This window comes from Urocitellus parryii, chromosome 6 (assembly GCF_045843805.1).
Source record: "Urocitellus parryii isolate mUroPar1 chromosome 6, mUroPar1.hap1, whole genome shotgun sequence".
Taxonomy (NCBI): Eukaryota; Metazoa; Chordata; class Mammalia; order Rodentia; family Sciuridae; genus Urocitellus; species Urocitellus parryii.
In genome coordinates, this window is record NC_135536.1 from 91,798,309 (window position 1) to 91,815,798 (window position 17,490).

A 17,490-nucleotide genomic window follows, 5' to 3' on the forward strand; every position below is an offset into this window, starting at 1 on the left:
ACAAGAGAAAGAAGTACCTTTTTCTTTGGGGATGCTGTGTCGGCTTTTCTGACCTTAAGGGTCTGCAGAAAGAGAGAGAGAGAGCACGGGCTGACCCCTTTTATTGAGGAGAAGCCATTTAAATGAGGCAAGGAGTCAGGTTTCAAGGGGCTGAGTGTAGCTTCAAGATGTCTGCTGTCAGCAGGTTGACTGACATCTAGGAAGGCCACACCCAAAGGCAGAATAAGAGAAGGAGACACATAAAGGGTGTTTCCATGGAACATTCAATTCCAAATAGGGCAAGGTGTAATATCACAAAGGAACAGGTGAGCGTAGCTACCTGACTACCAGGTGAGCAGGGCTACTGTCTATGATTACCTAGGGAACCAGATCACAAGGTGACCGACAATACCACACCCATCAAAAGGGGAGACAAACACTGGTCACGCTGGTCACGTGCTATGTTGGCCGCCTGCAAGATGGAACACAGAAAGACAGTAGATAGCTTATTCAGAGAGAAGATTGATGGCTGGAGGAGAGATGGGTAGATGCAATGGGAGGGTGGATAGATAAATACAGGACAAAGTGAACATAGCTAAATGCTTCTTGAAGAACCTAGGTAGAAGGTATCTGGATATTTACTTACACAATTCTTTGAACATTGATGTATGTCTCAAATTTTTCATAATAAAAATATAGGGGGGATAAAGCAATTGGAGAGCAGTTCTTGGGCTGGGTTTCCAAGCAGGATAATGAGACATAAAAATATGACAGACTAGCTATTCACCAGCCTTGAATATATTCCCCTCTATTGTACAGTCTGGGCCTCTACAGGTCCTTGGCCCTCACAGTTCTGCCAACCAGGAATCAGTTGACTCCTAATTATTGTCTAAACACAACCATACTGAACATAAAACAGGCTATAATTATAATTCTTGTCTTTGTAGAGGTCTTGTCCTGTGTTTTCAAAACAAGTGAAGAAAAAATGTCTGCATGCTCCATGCACTAGCTGCCCCTTTCACAGTGGATTTGAGGGGGAAGCCAGACCTGGTTTGCCTTAGATATAGGACTGGTTCTGTGTTTCCCAAGCTGGAAAGTGGCTTGTGGAGCTGGAGAGGCAGGTTGGCTTGTCACAAGGCAGGCCAAACCAGTCTTTGGAGAAGTGGGCTGGCTCTTTCCTCCCAGAATATGATCCTTTGCTGCATCCTGTATTCCTTTTGGAAAAACTAGCAGGCCTGGCCTGTCTAGAGTACCCTGGGTCCCCAAGGAGGAGGGTGGCTCCTTAGGCTAGATTCTTGCATTTGGCATCAGCCCAGGAGCTGGCATGCCTTCACCATATCTCTATCCTGTTCTTGTTTTCAAAGGTTGGAAAACAAGAAGCCAAGGAGGGGTCAGGTGATAGTGTGCCACCATATTTTCCTCTCCAGGTGATCGTGTTACTATTGAGCCTGGTGCTCCCCGAGAAAATGATGAGTTCTGCAAGACTGGCAGATACAATCTGTCACCATCCATCTTCTTCTGTGCCACACCCCCTGATGATGGGAACCTCTGCCGATTCTACAAGCACAATGCTGACTTCTGCTACAAGTGAGTGCTCACCATCCAGCTGTGCCATTAGGGACCTCTTTCCCTTTGTTTTTTTAGTGCTTTTTCTTCTAGTTTCCTGTGGTGATTTCAGCTCAAATTCTAAACATGGGGCATTTCCCTGGCAGGCGTGCCCTTCTTGGTGGTACTGATGAAGGGACTAAAATTGACTCACAGTAATTGGTTTATCATCTTTTAGTTTGGAGCAAAAATAGAAAATTGCAACTCAAATCACTTGAGCCCTATAATCATCTTGGAGAGAACTTGCCATCATCCATCCTTCATTTTGGTTTCTTCTATAGCCACCAGAAAGGGAAACTGTAACAGTGACCTTGATAACAACAGCAAACAGTGACAGTGAGGCTTACTGAGGAGGTATAGTGTGGTGCCGGGGCTTGAGTCTTGGCATCCTGGATTCAGGCCCTCCTTGTGAGTGACTTTGGGGAGATAATTTAACCTTCCCCTGCTTCACTTTTTAATCACCAGAAGACTAAAGAGGGCAGTGCATGTAAAGCCACATCTACTATTACCACATGCCTGCCTTTATGCTAATAAGTGCTTTATATGTGAATCTTATTTAACCTTCCCAGGAGTAATGGTGAGGTGGGCACTGTTTTGCACTTTTTTTAAGTATTTTTTTTAAGTTGTTGATAGACCTTTTTTTATTTATTGAACCCAGTGCCTCACATATGCCAGGCAAGTAAGCTGTTTTGCACTTTTTATACAAGCGTTTACTGAGGCAGAAGAAGGCTAATGGATTCAGGTACAGAGCAGAGCCAGGAGGCAGACATCCCCATGCCCTGTGTCTACTACCCTACTACAACTCATGCCTGAAATAGTCTTGAGTTAAGAAGCTGTGTTCTAGAGAAACAAGGTGTTGCACAGTCCTCATGAGTTTCTGCTTTGGAGCTCTGGGGTGCTGGATGGCCTCCTCTTCCTCTGACCTGACCCAAGTGTGTTTTCCTTCTATCCCAGCCTGGCCCCAGTGGTGGCTATCAGCCAATATAGGGCTTGTCCAATGGAAACGGCGTGCCATTCCCAGGGGCAGTCTAACAGATCTGAGTTTTTCTAGTGCTCACTGGAAGCCTTGAGAGGAGTTGTAGGCCAGAGACCTTGTGATGAGTTTAAGTCAACACCTGGCTTACTTCAGAAGAAAGCAGGTTTTTGTGGGCTGAGTTCCCCTATCAGCAAGTGGTTCCTGAATCAGCCTGTCTTTTCCTGGGCCCTTTCCAAATCAAGGTGTACACAGTGTTTTCATGGAAGGAGGAAGAGCACAGTGGTAAAGCTCAAGACTAACCACTAGTCTCTGCCATTTACTCACTGTGTGACCTCAAGCAAGTTCTTTAAATTTTATAATCTCAATATCATTGGCGTAAAATGGGCATTATAATAGTATCGTTCTCACGGAACAGTTGATAAGATTTAATGAGCAAGAAATAGTAGATACTCAGCACAAAGCCTGGTGCTCAATAAATGACACCAAGGTATGTCTTAGCCATGGTCTTGTGGTCTGGGAGACGGAGGTATAGGATTAGGTCTGAGAAGGGAGCCTTGTGCTGGGGATAGGGTGGTGGTAGTTTGTAGGGAATAGTGTGTGGTAGTGAGGGGGTTCTGGTTAGTAGTGGCAATAGGAGGGTTGAAGAAGGTCTTTGGGTGTCATGTACAGCTCACTCTCCTCTCCTCTTTCCCTAGCATAGCCCTGGGCCTTAGTCGGCTTCATACTCCCTCTTGGCTTCTTGATCATCCTTTAATCACTTTTGTCTGTTCCCCAAACACTATTGTAAAATCATCAAACTGCCTTGCTATTTATTCTCTGATGTTTATAAAGTCCAAAAAAGTTAAGGCTAGAAAGAAACTTGGAGTCCTGTCATTCCCATTCCCTGTCAGTTCCCACTGGACAGTATAGGGGAGAGAGGACCCAGTGACCTTCCCATGGTCAATGGCAGAGGGGCTAGCCCCAGCACTCCTCATGCCTTCTGTGTTTTTGCTTCCATGCCAAGAGGTTTTCTCATATAGTTGGCTGTGTTGGGTACAGGTATGAGGAGGCAGCTTCTATCTGACGGGTAGAACTCTCAATCAACCAGGTGACAGCCTAACTCACCACCATTCCCATCCATACCTCCACCCACTTTTCTTTGGTGTTTTTTGTTTTTGTTATTAGTCCCCCCCACTCCACCCTCTTCCTGTAGTACTAGGGGTTGAACCCACTGAGTATATCCCCAACCTTATTTATTTATTTATTTTTTTGAGATAGGGTCTTGCTAAGTTGCTGAGGCTGACCTTGAACTTCCAACCTCCTGCCTCAGCCTCCTGGGTAGTTGGGATTACAGGTATGCGCCACCATGCCGTGCTCTTTGATGTTCTTATTCCAAGGGAAGTCAGAGACAAGATACCAGGAGCACTCAGTTTAGAGCCATTCTGAGCTCTGTGGGAGGCCCAGCTGTGAAGAGGCAGGCTATTGTGTCTTAGAGTGTGGAGTGGGATTCCTTAAAAGGGTTTAGGAGTCTTTATTATTTCATTATAAACCTTTTTCCTTTATATGGAATCAGCACCTGTAGGGTGATTCGGGTTTGAACAGCAGTCAGAATGAGAATGAGTTGGAGTGGGGGAAATTATGTGAGAGAAGCAGAGGGGAGGGAAGGGGGAGAAGCCAGCTGAACATAGGCCTTGTGATTTATTCTGTCAAGGACTGGTAACAATAGCAAAAAGACTGTGGAGATGAACATAATGTTGGGCTACCATGTTGGTTTTCTGTTTATAAGTTGAAGGTTTTCATGTTTCTGTGTGTAGAGATTTTGAGGGCATTATGTAAATACTGGACAATGATGAATTAGTCAAAATTAGCTATTAGCCATAGAACTGCTTGTACCAAGAGGGAGCTGATGTGGGCCAGGCAGAAGGTGTGGAATCAGGACACTGGTTCAAGTCTTGATTAGAACCAACCTTGTAACCTTGGGCAAGTCTCTTAATGTCATTGAGCTTCAGTTTCATCTAATGTAAAATAAGGTAAAAAGAAAGCCTGTCCTTCCTGCCTGACAGGGTTATCCTGTGGATTAGATGAGATAATGGGCGAGAAAACTGTCTAATCCGTAAAGCCTTTTGCAAATGTTTGCTGTCTACATCAGTGGGATTGTTGATGAGGTGGAGATGCCAGTGGATTCAGATATGAAAACCAAGAACCCAGTGGTGAAAGTGATATAGCATTTAATCAGCTATGTGGAACAGGCCTTGTTCCCTTCTTAACCACTCCTGGGACAGCCAGGCAGCTGCTGTCACCAGATGTGGTTTTTCTGGAATGGGGACAAGTACCAGAATGATGCCCACTGTTAAGTCACTGATCTTCAAAGCTGCTGGTAGTTGAGATTGTTTGCTAAAGTGAAGCATGACACATGGAAAGTTTGAAAAGATGATGAGATGCTGGAATGTTGGCTATGTTAACCCCTTGTTAAATGAACTTCTATTAATGACAACCACTCCATACCTTAGCTTGAGTAGCACATTACAAAATAAAATGGAGTTAGGTGCAGTGGCACAAGCCAATAATCCCAGTGTCTTGAAAGGCTGAGGTAGTAAGATCACAATTTCAAGGCCAGGGCCAGGGATGCATCCCAGTGGTAGAGTGCCATTGAGTTTAATCCTCAGTACTGTAAAAACAAACCAATAAATAAACAAAATCACAATGTGGGTTGGGGGTGTAGCTCAGTGGTAGAGCACTTGCCTAGCATGCACAAAACCCTGAGTTCAATCCCTAGCACCACAAAAGGCAAACAAATTAAAGCATGGTTTGATCACATTCACTGAAGTGATTTCTCCAAAGAAAATCATTTTCATAGGGGGAAGAATAAAATGGGTTCTGGAATCAGACATTACTGATTTCTAATTGGAATTTTGTGAGCTCCTCATTATCTTTGGACCTTTGGGGCAAGTCATTTAACCCTTTAAACTCAGTTTCCTGAAAATGGAAATAGTAGTACCCACTACAGAAGTGTTCTGAGATTGACATGAGTGAATGTGTGTAAAGTGCTTAATGTATTACTCTGCACATTAATAAGTGCTCAATATTAGCTGTTGTTACTGTTGTAGTGACATTGGACATATACAATATAATTTTTTTTACTTTATAATTTTTTAAATTTGTTTTAATTAGTTATACATGGCAGTAGAATTCATTTATGCACTTTGCAATATCATACATAAATGGGGTATAAGTCTCATTTTTCTGATTGTACTTATTGTAGAATCACATCAGTCATGCAGTCATATATGTAATAAGGTAATAATGTCTATTTCATTGTACTATCCCTCTTCTCCCTATCCCCTCCTCTCCCTTCACTCCTCTGTACCTAATCTAAAATAACTCTGTTTTTCCTTACACTGCCCCCCCCTTATTGTGAGTTAGCATCCACATATCAGAGAAAATATTCAGCCTTTGGTTTTTTGGCATTGGCTTATTTCGCTTAGCATGATATTCTCCAACTTATTTATTGGCAGATGCCATAATTTCATTCTTCTTTAAAGCTGAGTAATATTCCACAGTGTATGTTTACCACATTTTCTTTATCCATTCTTCTATTGAAGGGCACCTGGGTTGGTTCCATAGTTTAGCTATTTGTGAATTCAGCTGCTATAAACATTGATGTGGCCATGTCACTATAGTATGCTGATTTTAAGTTCTTTGGGTATAAACCAAGGAGTGGGATAGCTGGGTCAAATGGTGATTCCATTCCAAGTTTTCTGAGGAATCTCCATACTGCTTTCCATGGTGGTTGCATCAATTTGCAGTCCTGCCAACAATGTATGAGTGTACCTTTTTCTCTACATCCTCACCAACATTAATTTTGCCTCTATTCTTGATGATTGCCATTCTGAGTGGAGTAAGATGAAATCTTAGAGTGGTTTTGATTTATATTTCTCTAATTGCTAGAGATGTTGAACATTTTTTTATATATTTATTGATTGATTGTATTTCTTTTTCTGTGAAGTGTTTTTAGTTCTTTAGCCGATTTATTGGTTGGGTTATTTGTTTTTTTGGTGTTAAGTTTTTTGAGTTCTTTATATATCCTAGAGATTAATGCTATTGTTGCTTTTATACTTAACCTAGAAGATCTAACTGTGCATGTTGAATGACTCCTCAGGCTTCCTGACAATGTCACCTTTGAGGAAGGGGCCTTGATTGAGCCACTCTCTGTGGGAATTTATGCCTGCCAGCGAGGTGGAATCTCCCTGGGGAAGAAAGTCCTTGTGTGTGGAGCTGGTAAGAAACAGTTGACACTTCATTATGGATGCAGTGACTGAGGATATGGGGACCCCTTGTCCATCTTATTCCCCTTGAAAGGCTGGAATTAGTTCTAGAATCTTTCTGAGTAGGGTAGGATTATAGTGTTTCATTCCCTCAGTGACTAGCACTTTGCTGAATAACTAAAATGTCTGCAGACATGATAATAATTAGATTTCCTAGGCAACATAACCCTTTTATTCATTTTAGGAATGAATTCTGGGGCTGGGGTTGTGGCTCAGTGGTAGAGCACTTGCCTAGCATGTGCAAGGTATGGGGTTTTTGTCCTCAGTAGTACATAAAAATAAATAAATAAAATAAATGTATTGTGTCCAACTAAAACTAAAAAAAAGTATTAAAAAAAGAATGAATTCTACTGGGCATTGTGGCGCACATCTGTAATCCCAGCAGCTTGGGAGGTTGAGGCACAAGGATTTTCAAATTCAAAGCTAACCACAGCAAAAGCCAGGAACTTAGCAACTCATTGAGACCCTGTCTCTAAAATAAAAATACAAAATAGGGCAGGGGATGAGGTTCAGTGGCCTAGTGCCCCTGAGTTCAAGCCCTGGTATCCACCCCAAAAATGAATTCAATCATTGTTTTTGAACCTGTGGCAAACCTAGGAAAATGCTTTTGATACTAAAGGAAAGGATAAGTTTTGGAACTTTGGAGTCACACCAGAAAAGTGATGGCCAAGCCCTGTCCATGAACTGTGAATGCAGAAGTGAATGAATGTATTTTTTTTTTAGGGGAGCTCATAAAGTTGGTTTCAAGGGTGTGTACAAAACATGAACCCAAAAGATATTCTTTTTTGCTCCATTTTGTGGTTCTAGACTTTATATTAAAGCCACAGTGCCACCTAATATGCAGATTCTGTGGTGAAACAGGTGATTTGGGGCTAGTTCTTGGATACCTGAATATCCTGAAGATGGTCAACCTAGAGAGCCACCCCACTTAAGGACTCCCTCCAGAGGATCCTTGGAGGACACCCAGAAAGGGTATTTCTCATGGGGAAACATGATGATTTCTTATGAAGTTTAGGGTAGGAAAACATCTGAACCTTCTGGTTCTAATTTGCTGAAAAAGTATAAATCCTCTGGGTCTTTGAATTTATTTTCAAGCAATGCCCAAGTATAAGTGGAAAATTTATAGTGCTGAGTTATAGGAAAATCAAGTAGAACCTAGTGCTAGGAGCATGTTTCATATAGAGAACATTTACCTCTGCATTCACAAACTATTGTTAAGGTCTTAATATGTGCCAGGTGCTGGGCTAAATGCTAGCAACACAAAAGATGCAATTCTTGGCCATGGCCTGGGCAAGGGAATGAGCTGATATATAATAATACACAAACTTCTCCCTTTTTCTGTTTTGCTTAGGGCCAATTGGGCTGGTCACTTTGCTCGTGGCCAAGGCAATGGGAGCAGCTAAAGTTGTAGTGACTGGTAAGATTTTCTTAAAATTTCCTTGAGGGTGAAACATCTGGATCCACAGTTTAGGGCAGAGGCATGAGATACATTCCCTTCCTATGTTAGTCTATTTCCTGTTTCTGTAAAAAAATAAAATAAAATAAGTACTGGGGACTGGGTACTTTTAAAGAAGAGGTTTATTTAGCTTACCATTTGGAGGTTGAAAGTCCAAGATTGGGCAGCCCCATTAGTTTGGCCTCTGGTGAGGGCCCCTGGGCCCATAGCATCACAGTGGCTGGAGCATGTGTGAAAGAGATCATATGATGAGACAGGAGACCAGAGAGATTCAAAGGTCAGACTTACTACTTTCAGGAGAATTAACTCACTCTGCAAGACCAGCATTAATCCCTTCTGTTGGCAGCACTCCCAAGGACCTAATTACCTTGTACTAGGTCCCACCTTCAAACTTCCATGTAGGATACCAGGCCTCTGGCACATGAACTTTTCAGGGACAAACCACATCCAAACAATGGGTTCTGATTCTAAGGGGGCTCCTTCTTTCTCTGGGTTTTAGGGTTGAAAAGTCTACATAGGTATGACCAACTCAGGATGGAGCCTTTTGTGAAAGGAGGGAGTAGCTACTCTGGAGAAGAGGTTGTGTCTCTTTCTGTGTGGACCTCCTACTTCCCTCTCAGTTCTAAAAGCTCTTGGTCTGTTTGTTCAAGCTTAGGAGATCAAGAGGATGTATTTGTATGTGGGGAGTTGGTGGTGTGCATCATAAACCCATCTATCCATATATACATGCATACATAAGGTTTTATGTGTGCGTGTGTGTGTATGTAAAAAGTATGAAAATGTGTGTAGCTGTGTGGTATGTATGGGGCTTTGTGAAGATGTAGAAGGGTGTTGATTATGTGTCTTGTGTGAGAAGGAATTTATGAACGTGTGTGTGTGTGTGTGTGTGCGTGTGCGTGTGCGTGTGTGTGTGTGTGTGTTATGTGCAGCAGTGTGTAGGGGTCAGAAGCACCTCTCACTACACTGGAGCTTGCACTTCTGTTTTATTTTTTTTTTTCTAATCAGTCATTTGATTTCTCAGTTTAAAAGAAACTTTTGCTCATCTTTAGATCTGTCTGCCTCTCGGCTGTCCAAAGCCAAGGAAGTTGGGGCTGATTTCACTCTTCAGGTCTCCAAGGAGAGCCCTCAGGAAATCGCCAGTAAAATAGAAAATCTACTGGGGTGCAAGCCAGCTGTCACCGTTGAGTGCACAGGGGCAGAGTCCTGCATCCAGACGGGCATCTATGTGAGTGGACTGCGGGCGACAAACTGTTGGGCTGCTTTGGGGAATCAGCGTAGGGCAGTGAAGGGAGCAGAAGTGAGAAGTCCCACTGTCAGGATTCTCCACCCACTGGCTGTTTGACCCCCAAGCAGAATTGGTTAGTCTCTCAGCATTTTGTTTTCTTGTCTGGAATGCAGAGATAGTAACTCTTATCATGGAGTCACAGGGTGCCCAACACAATGACAGACACACATGAATGATGTTAGTAGCTTGCAGCTTTAGGATGGGGTTGCCTTCAAGGTCATTTCATGGTCATTAAGGTACCCTCTTGGTAAAACCATCAACAGGAGGAACAGCTAGTCATGTCTTAGTTGTGTGGTAAATCCCTATCTTGTTTTATTGAGGAAAACTGTACTTTTGGGTCACTGATACAAAGTGATAGCCATTGATTAAGTTAGTCACAAAGGTGAGGTGAATTTTCAGGGCCACAGTGGCTAGTGTTGTGCTGTTTCCTAGAACTGGAACATATAAGCTGCATATGTCTGATTTGCTCCTTGAGGACCCACCCCATCAGCAATTCATGGAAACTGGCAGGCGTTGTAGGTAAGGGGAGGGAGGAGCAATGACAGATCAGAGTATGAGGAAAAAGGGAGAAAGAGAATAACTTCTAGATTCCAAATCTTACTGTATGCCAGGTCCTCTTCTGGGTACTTTATATACATGAGGCCTAATCTGTGCAATAACTCTGAAAATCATTTATCATTTTATGTGGAGAGGGTCCTGTAGACTTTGCTTCAAGCATATGACTGTCAGTGGCTGAGTCAGGTTCAAGTGCATCCTGCCTGCTCCAGAGCTTCCCTTATTCTGCCCTGCTGCTCAGGAGAGGAAGGGAAAGAGTAGATGAGCAAATGTGCTAGGATGGGAGGGCCTAGGCTGGGGAGGGCAGCAAGCCAGGGACCCCTGCCCCACCTTCCAGACTGCTTCCTCCCAATAGTGTGGGCTTCTGCCTTCCTTCTGAGTCACACAAGGTTAGTTACTTTGCAGCATGTGAGATATTCTGGGTAAACTCACACCTACAGCTGTGGCATACCCACAGACCCAGCATCCTGGAAGAGCTACCTAGCCCTCCTCCTACCAAAATGCCCAGAGGCATTGGGGGCTAAGGACATAGTAGAAGGAAGGAGCAAGTAGCATTTTTACCCTGTCCTGAATTACAACTAGAATGAGCTAGCCCTCGGCTCTCTGATATAGACAGGTTGCCATATGGGAAAGGGCAAAGAGAAACCAAAACTCAGATGATGGGATGTGTGTCATCTCCATTTGTTGCCAGTGGGGGCCTGTCTGCCAGGCTATTTGTCAGGCTATTTGTAATCCTATGGCCTTACCAGGCCTGAAGAGATATCTGATCTAGGGAGTAGCACCAAATATAGACATACCTGAGCATCACTTTCCTGCGCAGGTGATAACTGCATGGTATTTGGGAGGAGGTATGGCATTATGCCTTGGGGTAGAATTAATGTCACCTTGGTCTAGACATCACACCCACAGCAGAGTAGTCAGGTAGTCTGAGCATTCCTTGACCTATGATCAGCAATTGCTGGACCCTGGCATCCTGGAGTGGCTAGTTTGTGGTAGAGAATTGCTGATGGGGAAGAAGTTTTCCTGGAAAATTTCTCAGTCAATAGCTTTTGTGGCTTACCCACAACTTTGACCCCTTTCTCCCATATTCCACTGTGAACAGCAGCGTCTTCCTGATTCATGTATGTTCCCTGGTGGCTTGTAAGTAATTCTGTGTATCAATAAAAACACAAAACAGCCAAATGTTGAGACCACACTAGCTGAGCACTGTGATTGTTACACACAAGAGACTGGCTGAGAGGACAAGTCCAACTCAGAAGCTGCAGTGCTAGGAGTCAGTGCACATGGCTGCAACCTAGAGCCCTACCTTTGCTCCTGGTACTGCAAGCCTCTCTTCATGGTGTATCCTTCCCCTCCAAGAGTGGATTGGGCCATGCGCCTTTGTGTAACTCTGTTTATCACTTAGAATAGTTCTGGTAAGTGCTTGTTGCTCCTTCTGATTATCATGAAAACTTAACCGTGAATGGAGTGTCCATTTTTCTGTCTCTCACAATATAGAGCACAGTGATCCTCAGAAAGCTCTGGAGGGGGCACAATACTCACGTGGAGTTACATGAAAATTGTCAGGAGAAATTCTGCCACCTCTGACCCTCCTTTGAGTGGTCCAGGGAGTATGTTACTAGAATCTATAATTCCATGTCCTTAGCAGAGCACTCATTTTCCAGATAAATATTCAGGGAAGACCAAATCCATTATGGCTGGGACTATTGGGATGAATGCCTCTGGAACAAAAACATTTCTGCAAACCTGCTTGTAGGAAGATGCTTTTAAACTTTATAATTCCAAAAGCTCATTTGTACAGTAGCTGGTAGTTTTTTACTGTTGGTAAGGTCAGAGGGTTGTTGCTTAGAGGTGTATGAAAGGCCTACCTTGTGGAGGGGTGGTCTGCAGGAAGAGCAAGTGTCAAGACATGGAAATCCGGTGGGGTTGTGGCTCAGTGGGAGAGCGTTTGCCTGTGAGGTATGAGGCACTGGGTTAGATCCTCAGCACCATGTAAAAATAAATAAATGAATAGAGAAATAGATAAATAAAATAAAGATATTGTATCCATCTACAACTAAAAAATTAAAAAAAAAATACTGATGCCAGTATTTGGAAGATGTTCTCTTGGTCAAGTGTATTATTTCAGGTTATTTAAAGATGATAATGTTTGCTCTGCTGCTTTGTTGAGTTTTTTTCTCGTGTTCTGCAGCATAGCAGGACTCATATTCTCTGAAATTTTTGGATATTCACCTGATGCAGTCAGAAGACATTTGTGTGATAATAGTGTGTTAACATAAATTGTATATCCACATTCTCTTACCTTCTGAGTTTTCCTTTCTCTTCAGGCCACTCGTTCTGGTGGGACTCTGGTACTTGTGGGAATGGGCTCTGAGATGACCACTGTACCCTTAGTGCATGCAGCCATCCGAGAGGTGGATATCAAGGGCGTATTTCGATATTGCAACACGTGAGTATGTTGTGGGTAAGCCAGGGTGGCCAGCTGCCAGCAACACCGGGGCAGGCCCCACACTGACTCTGGGACCTGTTTATTCATGAGGGGCACTCCCTGACCACACTGACTGCTGTGTGATATGATAGAGATCCAAAGAGAAAACATGTACTTCTCAAACAGAGGGAGGGACATACAGAGAGGGGATTTTGAAGCATGCTCTCATTAGCTGTCTGCCACTCATTATCCAGCCCTCTCTTTTCTTTTTTCTTATGAGGCCAGACCTCCATTTTCCCTCTTTAATGGGAAGAAGGAGAGAAAGGAAAAGAGAGAGAGAGAGAGAGAGAGAGAGAGAGAGAGAGAGAGAGAAGAAATCAAGTCCCTTTGCCCTCATTTCTGAATTCCAGGGCTCATCCTGGGGAACTAGAGGGCCTTAATTCACCTCACCCTTGTTCCTCAGCTTCAGCCTTTCCCCTTTGAGGGTCCACTGTCTGGGACATCCTGCTCTAGCAATGTCCCTTACTCCTAGCTTAAGAATCTATAATTCCATACCTTCAGCTAAGTACCATTTTTCCAATAAGCTCTGCCAACCTGAACTGGCAATGGTGTGACTTGATTATCCTGAACTGCCTCCCTGAGGCCTGCTACCTTTTTGTAGCGGCCTCCATAATCTTTCTCAGGCCTCCATAGTCTTTCTATGGAGGCATTGTAAAATGAGGGAATAGGAGGTAAGGAAGCAATTGGAAACAGTCTTTATGCCTACAAATTACAAGCCACAAAGTCATTTCCTGTTGTTGGTCTGTAAAATTGGCCTTGCTGAAGCACAGCGCTAGAAAGAAATATGGCCAAGCAGTTCTTACACTTGATACCTTTGGGGACCTGGCCTTTTGTTTCTGAAGGTTGAATGTAATGCTTGTATCTTTTACAGGTGGCCAATGGCGATTTCGATGCTTGAGTCCAAGTCTGTGAATGTAAAGCCTTTAGTCACCCATAGGTTTCCTCTGGAGAAAGCCATGGAGGCCTTTGAAACATCCAAAAAGGGATTGGGGATAAAAGTCATGCTCAAGTGTGACCCCAATGACCAGAATCCCTGATGTGAATTAAGCTGTACCCTCATCCCCCTCTCAGCATCTCAGGGCTAAATGGCTGGGGCGGGGGGATCTACCTTGAATGCAGAACTTTGTTTCAAATGGTAAGAATAATTAAAATAATTCATTATAAAGAGAGAGTCTTATAGAGGAGTTCGTGTGCCTTAAAGACACAAATAGGGATGGTTTTGGGAAACTTGTAGCCAGAATGACCTGCTCATGCTGAACAAAGTTCAGCAAGTAAAGCAGAGCTTAACAAACAGCTGCTGAGAACTCTCCTTCTATCTGGGCCTTCTTTGGGTAAGGAGACAAATATGGCCTTTGGGTTCCTGTTTCCACTATGACTGGCTGGAGGATGGGAGCTGAGTTATGAAGAGACAACTTTATCAAGACGTACCCAGCCCCAAGGCTGATTTTCAGGGTCTGGGTTGAGAGTTATCAGCAGTTGTAGTTCAGAGCACAATTCCCTGTGGTTTGACAATAAAAGGAGAATAAGAAAAGAGACTATAACTTCCTGGATCTAGTGTAATTTTTAACCAACCACATGAATAAAATAAAAATCTCATGTGAGGTCAAACCAGCTTGCATTCCCCAAATGTAGAACTAATGAGAACACATCTCAGCTCTACAGATCGCCCCTACAACTCCCAAGAATCTTGTCATTCCATTTGCAAGGTAGAGAACTACCTTCCCAACTCTCTCCAACCCTATCCTGAGGTATGGTGCCTGTCACTAGGCAACCAGGAGGCTCCCACCTAAAGACAGTGGCAGGAAGTCCTTAAATTATACTTCGGACCAGCCCAGGAGGATTTGGCCAGCACACCTGACTGCCTGATTTCCCTACCCCATAGCCTTAGCCTCCCCTCCTAGGCTCACTGAATGATGATTATTAGACAATTCCATTAATTCTGATTATTGTAGACAGAAAACTTACCTCTTCTCATAGCCAGTTAAGGCTCTTGTCTCTTCCCATCTGTTGGAAGGATATCTCCAAACTTGTCTTATTTTAGTCATGGAGTTTTTCTGTATATGGTTTGAATCCAAATTGCAACATGTTTCCTTGTGATTTGAGATTATTAATCAAGGGTAAGGCTGTAGTAATAGCTATGACAACTGCAGCCTTTTTTCCCCCTTGCTTCAGCGGTGGGTGGAGGGAGAGTCTGAAGATGCTTGAGTTTTCTTATATCCAGGGAAGGCCATGGCCAATGCCTGGAATTCCTCAAACTGCTTCAGGTAATAAATTCTGTTGCTGATATGTGACTTCTGCTGCCATTTATGCCTCTTTAAGGAAGAGTGGACTTAGATTGCCTGTTGAACAGAAGGAATAATCCCAGGACTTTTCCAGAGGACCCATTTTCTGCACTAAATACAATTACATTGACTGTTGGAAATTTGCATAAATCTTCTATAATCCTCACAGCAAACCAAATGTATAATGACTATTTACAGATAAGGAAATAGAGAAAAGTAATTTGATTAAGGTCACACACTGCTTTTCTTTTATCAGAAGAAGGGAGAGATGGGGAGACTTCTGTGCACACACACTTAGCAGCCATGCAGCCCAACCCACTTGCACTTCCTTCTCTTATTTCTACATAGTTGGGGCCAGACTTGCCACTTGTCTTGTCTTAAAACTCTCCTTCCAGTTTAGTGGTGCCCAAAGTTTCTTTAATGTGAAATGAGATGGAAGACTCATCAATGAGATGGAAGACTTTCTAGATGGAAGACTTCTAATAGAAATTACTCTTGAATGGGGCAGATTTCATTTTGTTAAATTCACAAGTAGCTGCTATTGTTCTGATTATGGCTGGATGTAGGGAGGACACTGAACCTGAAAAAGATTTCAGAGCTGCAGAGGGGACAGCAGGAAAGGTAGCATCAGCAAGGACAAAGACACATTGCTTTTTCCATAGTTGTGTTTGAGCCTGATCTTCTAAGCCAATGTCTATCAATGTCAACATCATCTCCATTTTCTGGTCTCTTAGGTGGGCTTCAGGATGCCTGTGCAATTATAAAGAGCAAATGGGCCAATTGAAAATAGCAGTTCAAAGGACTCTCCTCATTTGCAAGGTCTTCCACAGCTCTCAAACTATTGCTTCCCACGCACATCACAGGGACGAGAGTGGAGGCAGCAGAGGTAGTGAGAGTGGAGGCAGCAGAGCTTGGTGAGAGCACTACAGAGCTGGTGCCGAGATTCCCTCTCTTCATCCTTGTTCAGATGGCACTTCCACCACTTGGAAGGGGCTGCAGGAAGCCTGAGAATTAATTTCTTAGCACCACCTCCACAAAGTTCTCCATAAACATTGATTGACTCAGTGAATCAGTCCCGGAACTAAGACAAATATGAATTTCCTGCAAGTTCCCCAACCTTGGGAGGCCTGGTGGCCTCTGTGTGCTCTGTCACCTGTGCCCGGCACTGGTTCACTCTCAGTCAACACTGAGGACCCCGCCCAGCAGGCACTCCCAGCACATGAGTGGAGTGGGGTGTAAGAGTGGAAAGCTGGGAAGAAGGACCCTAGAGGCAACCCCAAGGGTGGAAGAGAGAGGCTGCCTTATGGACCCCCAAAAAGGAAGTGGGTGTGCATTGGCTCCAGCAACTCCCTTTTGTGGTGTACTTTTGGCCACTGCACATGGTTTCTGTTCATCTCCTCCCAGTCTCTTGTGTAGCTGTCTTGCCTTTTCTTTCCTGGTTTCTGTTTTGCACAAAAAAGGTTTTTTTTAGGCATTGGTGGAACCAGAAGATCAGGATCAGGGGAACAGGATGTGTTGCATATTTTTCTTCCCCTAGAACTGTCCCCTGCTCATGATGTCAGTCTAGGCTTGGGGCACAGAGGCCAGGTGACAAGGAAGAAATGCCCTGGGCAACTGGTTGGGACAGAGGCTGCACTCGGCAAGTCCTGGTTAAGGCCCACATCCCTGGGTGGCAGAGAGGTCTCCACCATCCCCATTTCCATTTATACATCAAATTCTTCAAGGGCTCAGAGAGGAGCAGTCTAGTGGCTTGGTGATGAGCTTATGGCCTATGGGAAGTGCCTTCAAGATGTCAGTAGTTGTTCTCTGACACAGCTGCTACCATAATGACACCACCCAGCAGCACTCTCACAGCTTCTGCCCCTCCAGCTTTCCTCTTCTCTTAAAGCCCTGGCTGAGTCAGATACTGAGTGTCTCCCCTGAAAGTGGCTCAGGTAGTTACCTCCAAGATATTGCTCAGTAAGTCTTCCAGTTAGTAGGAGATGCTTGTCACAAGTTGGGATGGCTGAGCAACCTTTGTCCTCTGAGAGGCAGCATGTTGTAACATTTAATAGGGATTCCTGGGTTCTGTCTAATCCTGGAGCAGTCACTAACTCACCATGAAATTTATCAAGTTCCTTCCCCAATCAGCCTGTTTCCACTCCTTGTTCTCCTTGACCCATAGCATCCCTGTCCTAAGGGGTCTGCAGAGCTTAGAGATGGGTCAAGCAAGTCAGGCTCTTCACTGCCATGGTCGTTTACTGGCTTTTCTATGCTCCACATAAGGCGAGAGGCAGAGACACAGCCTTTCTGGGTTGGGTCCCTTCGTAGGAAGGAAGGAGCTATGGGAAGAAGGTAGGCCTTCACACAGGGTGAGCCTGTTCTGGGCCCAACACCACTGGGAGGCATGAAAAACAACCCCTTAGGAGTAAGAGAGAAAACTCCTGAAGACAGCATGGTTAACTTTCAATCTTAAGGTGTTAACAGCCACAACAGAAAATTAGGAGATGAAAGTGTAAGTAGTCTTCAAGGCTATGGAAGGGAGGTAACACCCCAAGAGATAGGAGGCTGGGACAGCTCA

General features: G+C 44.0%; 1 protein-coding gene across 1 annotated transcript in view; it reads left to right on the forward strand.

The window, feature by feature from the left end:
• Sord (sorbitol dehydrogenase) overlaps nucleotides 1-14,891 on the forward strand; it is a 35,147-nt gene extending 20,256 nt beyond the window's left edge. The window contains exons 4-9 of the mRNA XM_026391319.2: nucleotides 1,407-1,566; nucleotides 6,699-6,817; nucleotides 8,216-8,281; nucleotides 9,370-9,545; nucleotides 12,488-12,609; nucleotides 13,520-14,891. Coding sequence (XP_026247104.1) covers nucleotides 1,407-1,566; nucleotides 6,699-6,817; nucleotides 8,216-8,281; nucleotides 9,370-9,545; nucleotides 12,488-12,609; nucleotides 13,520-13,685 — 809 coding nt within the window. The 3' untranslated portion in view covers nucleotides 13,686-14,891. The remainder of the gene's footprint in view (nucleotides 1-1,406; nucleotides 1,567-6,698; nucleotides 6,818-8,215; nucleotides 8,282-9,369; nucleotides 9,546-12,487; nucleotides 12,610-13,519) is intronic.
• Nucleotides 14,892-17,490: the final 2,599 nt, after the last annotated feature.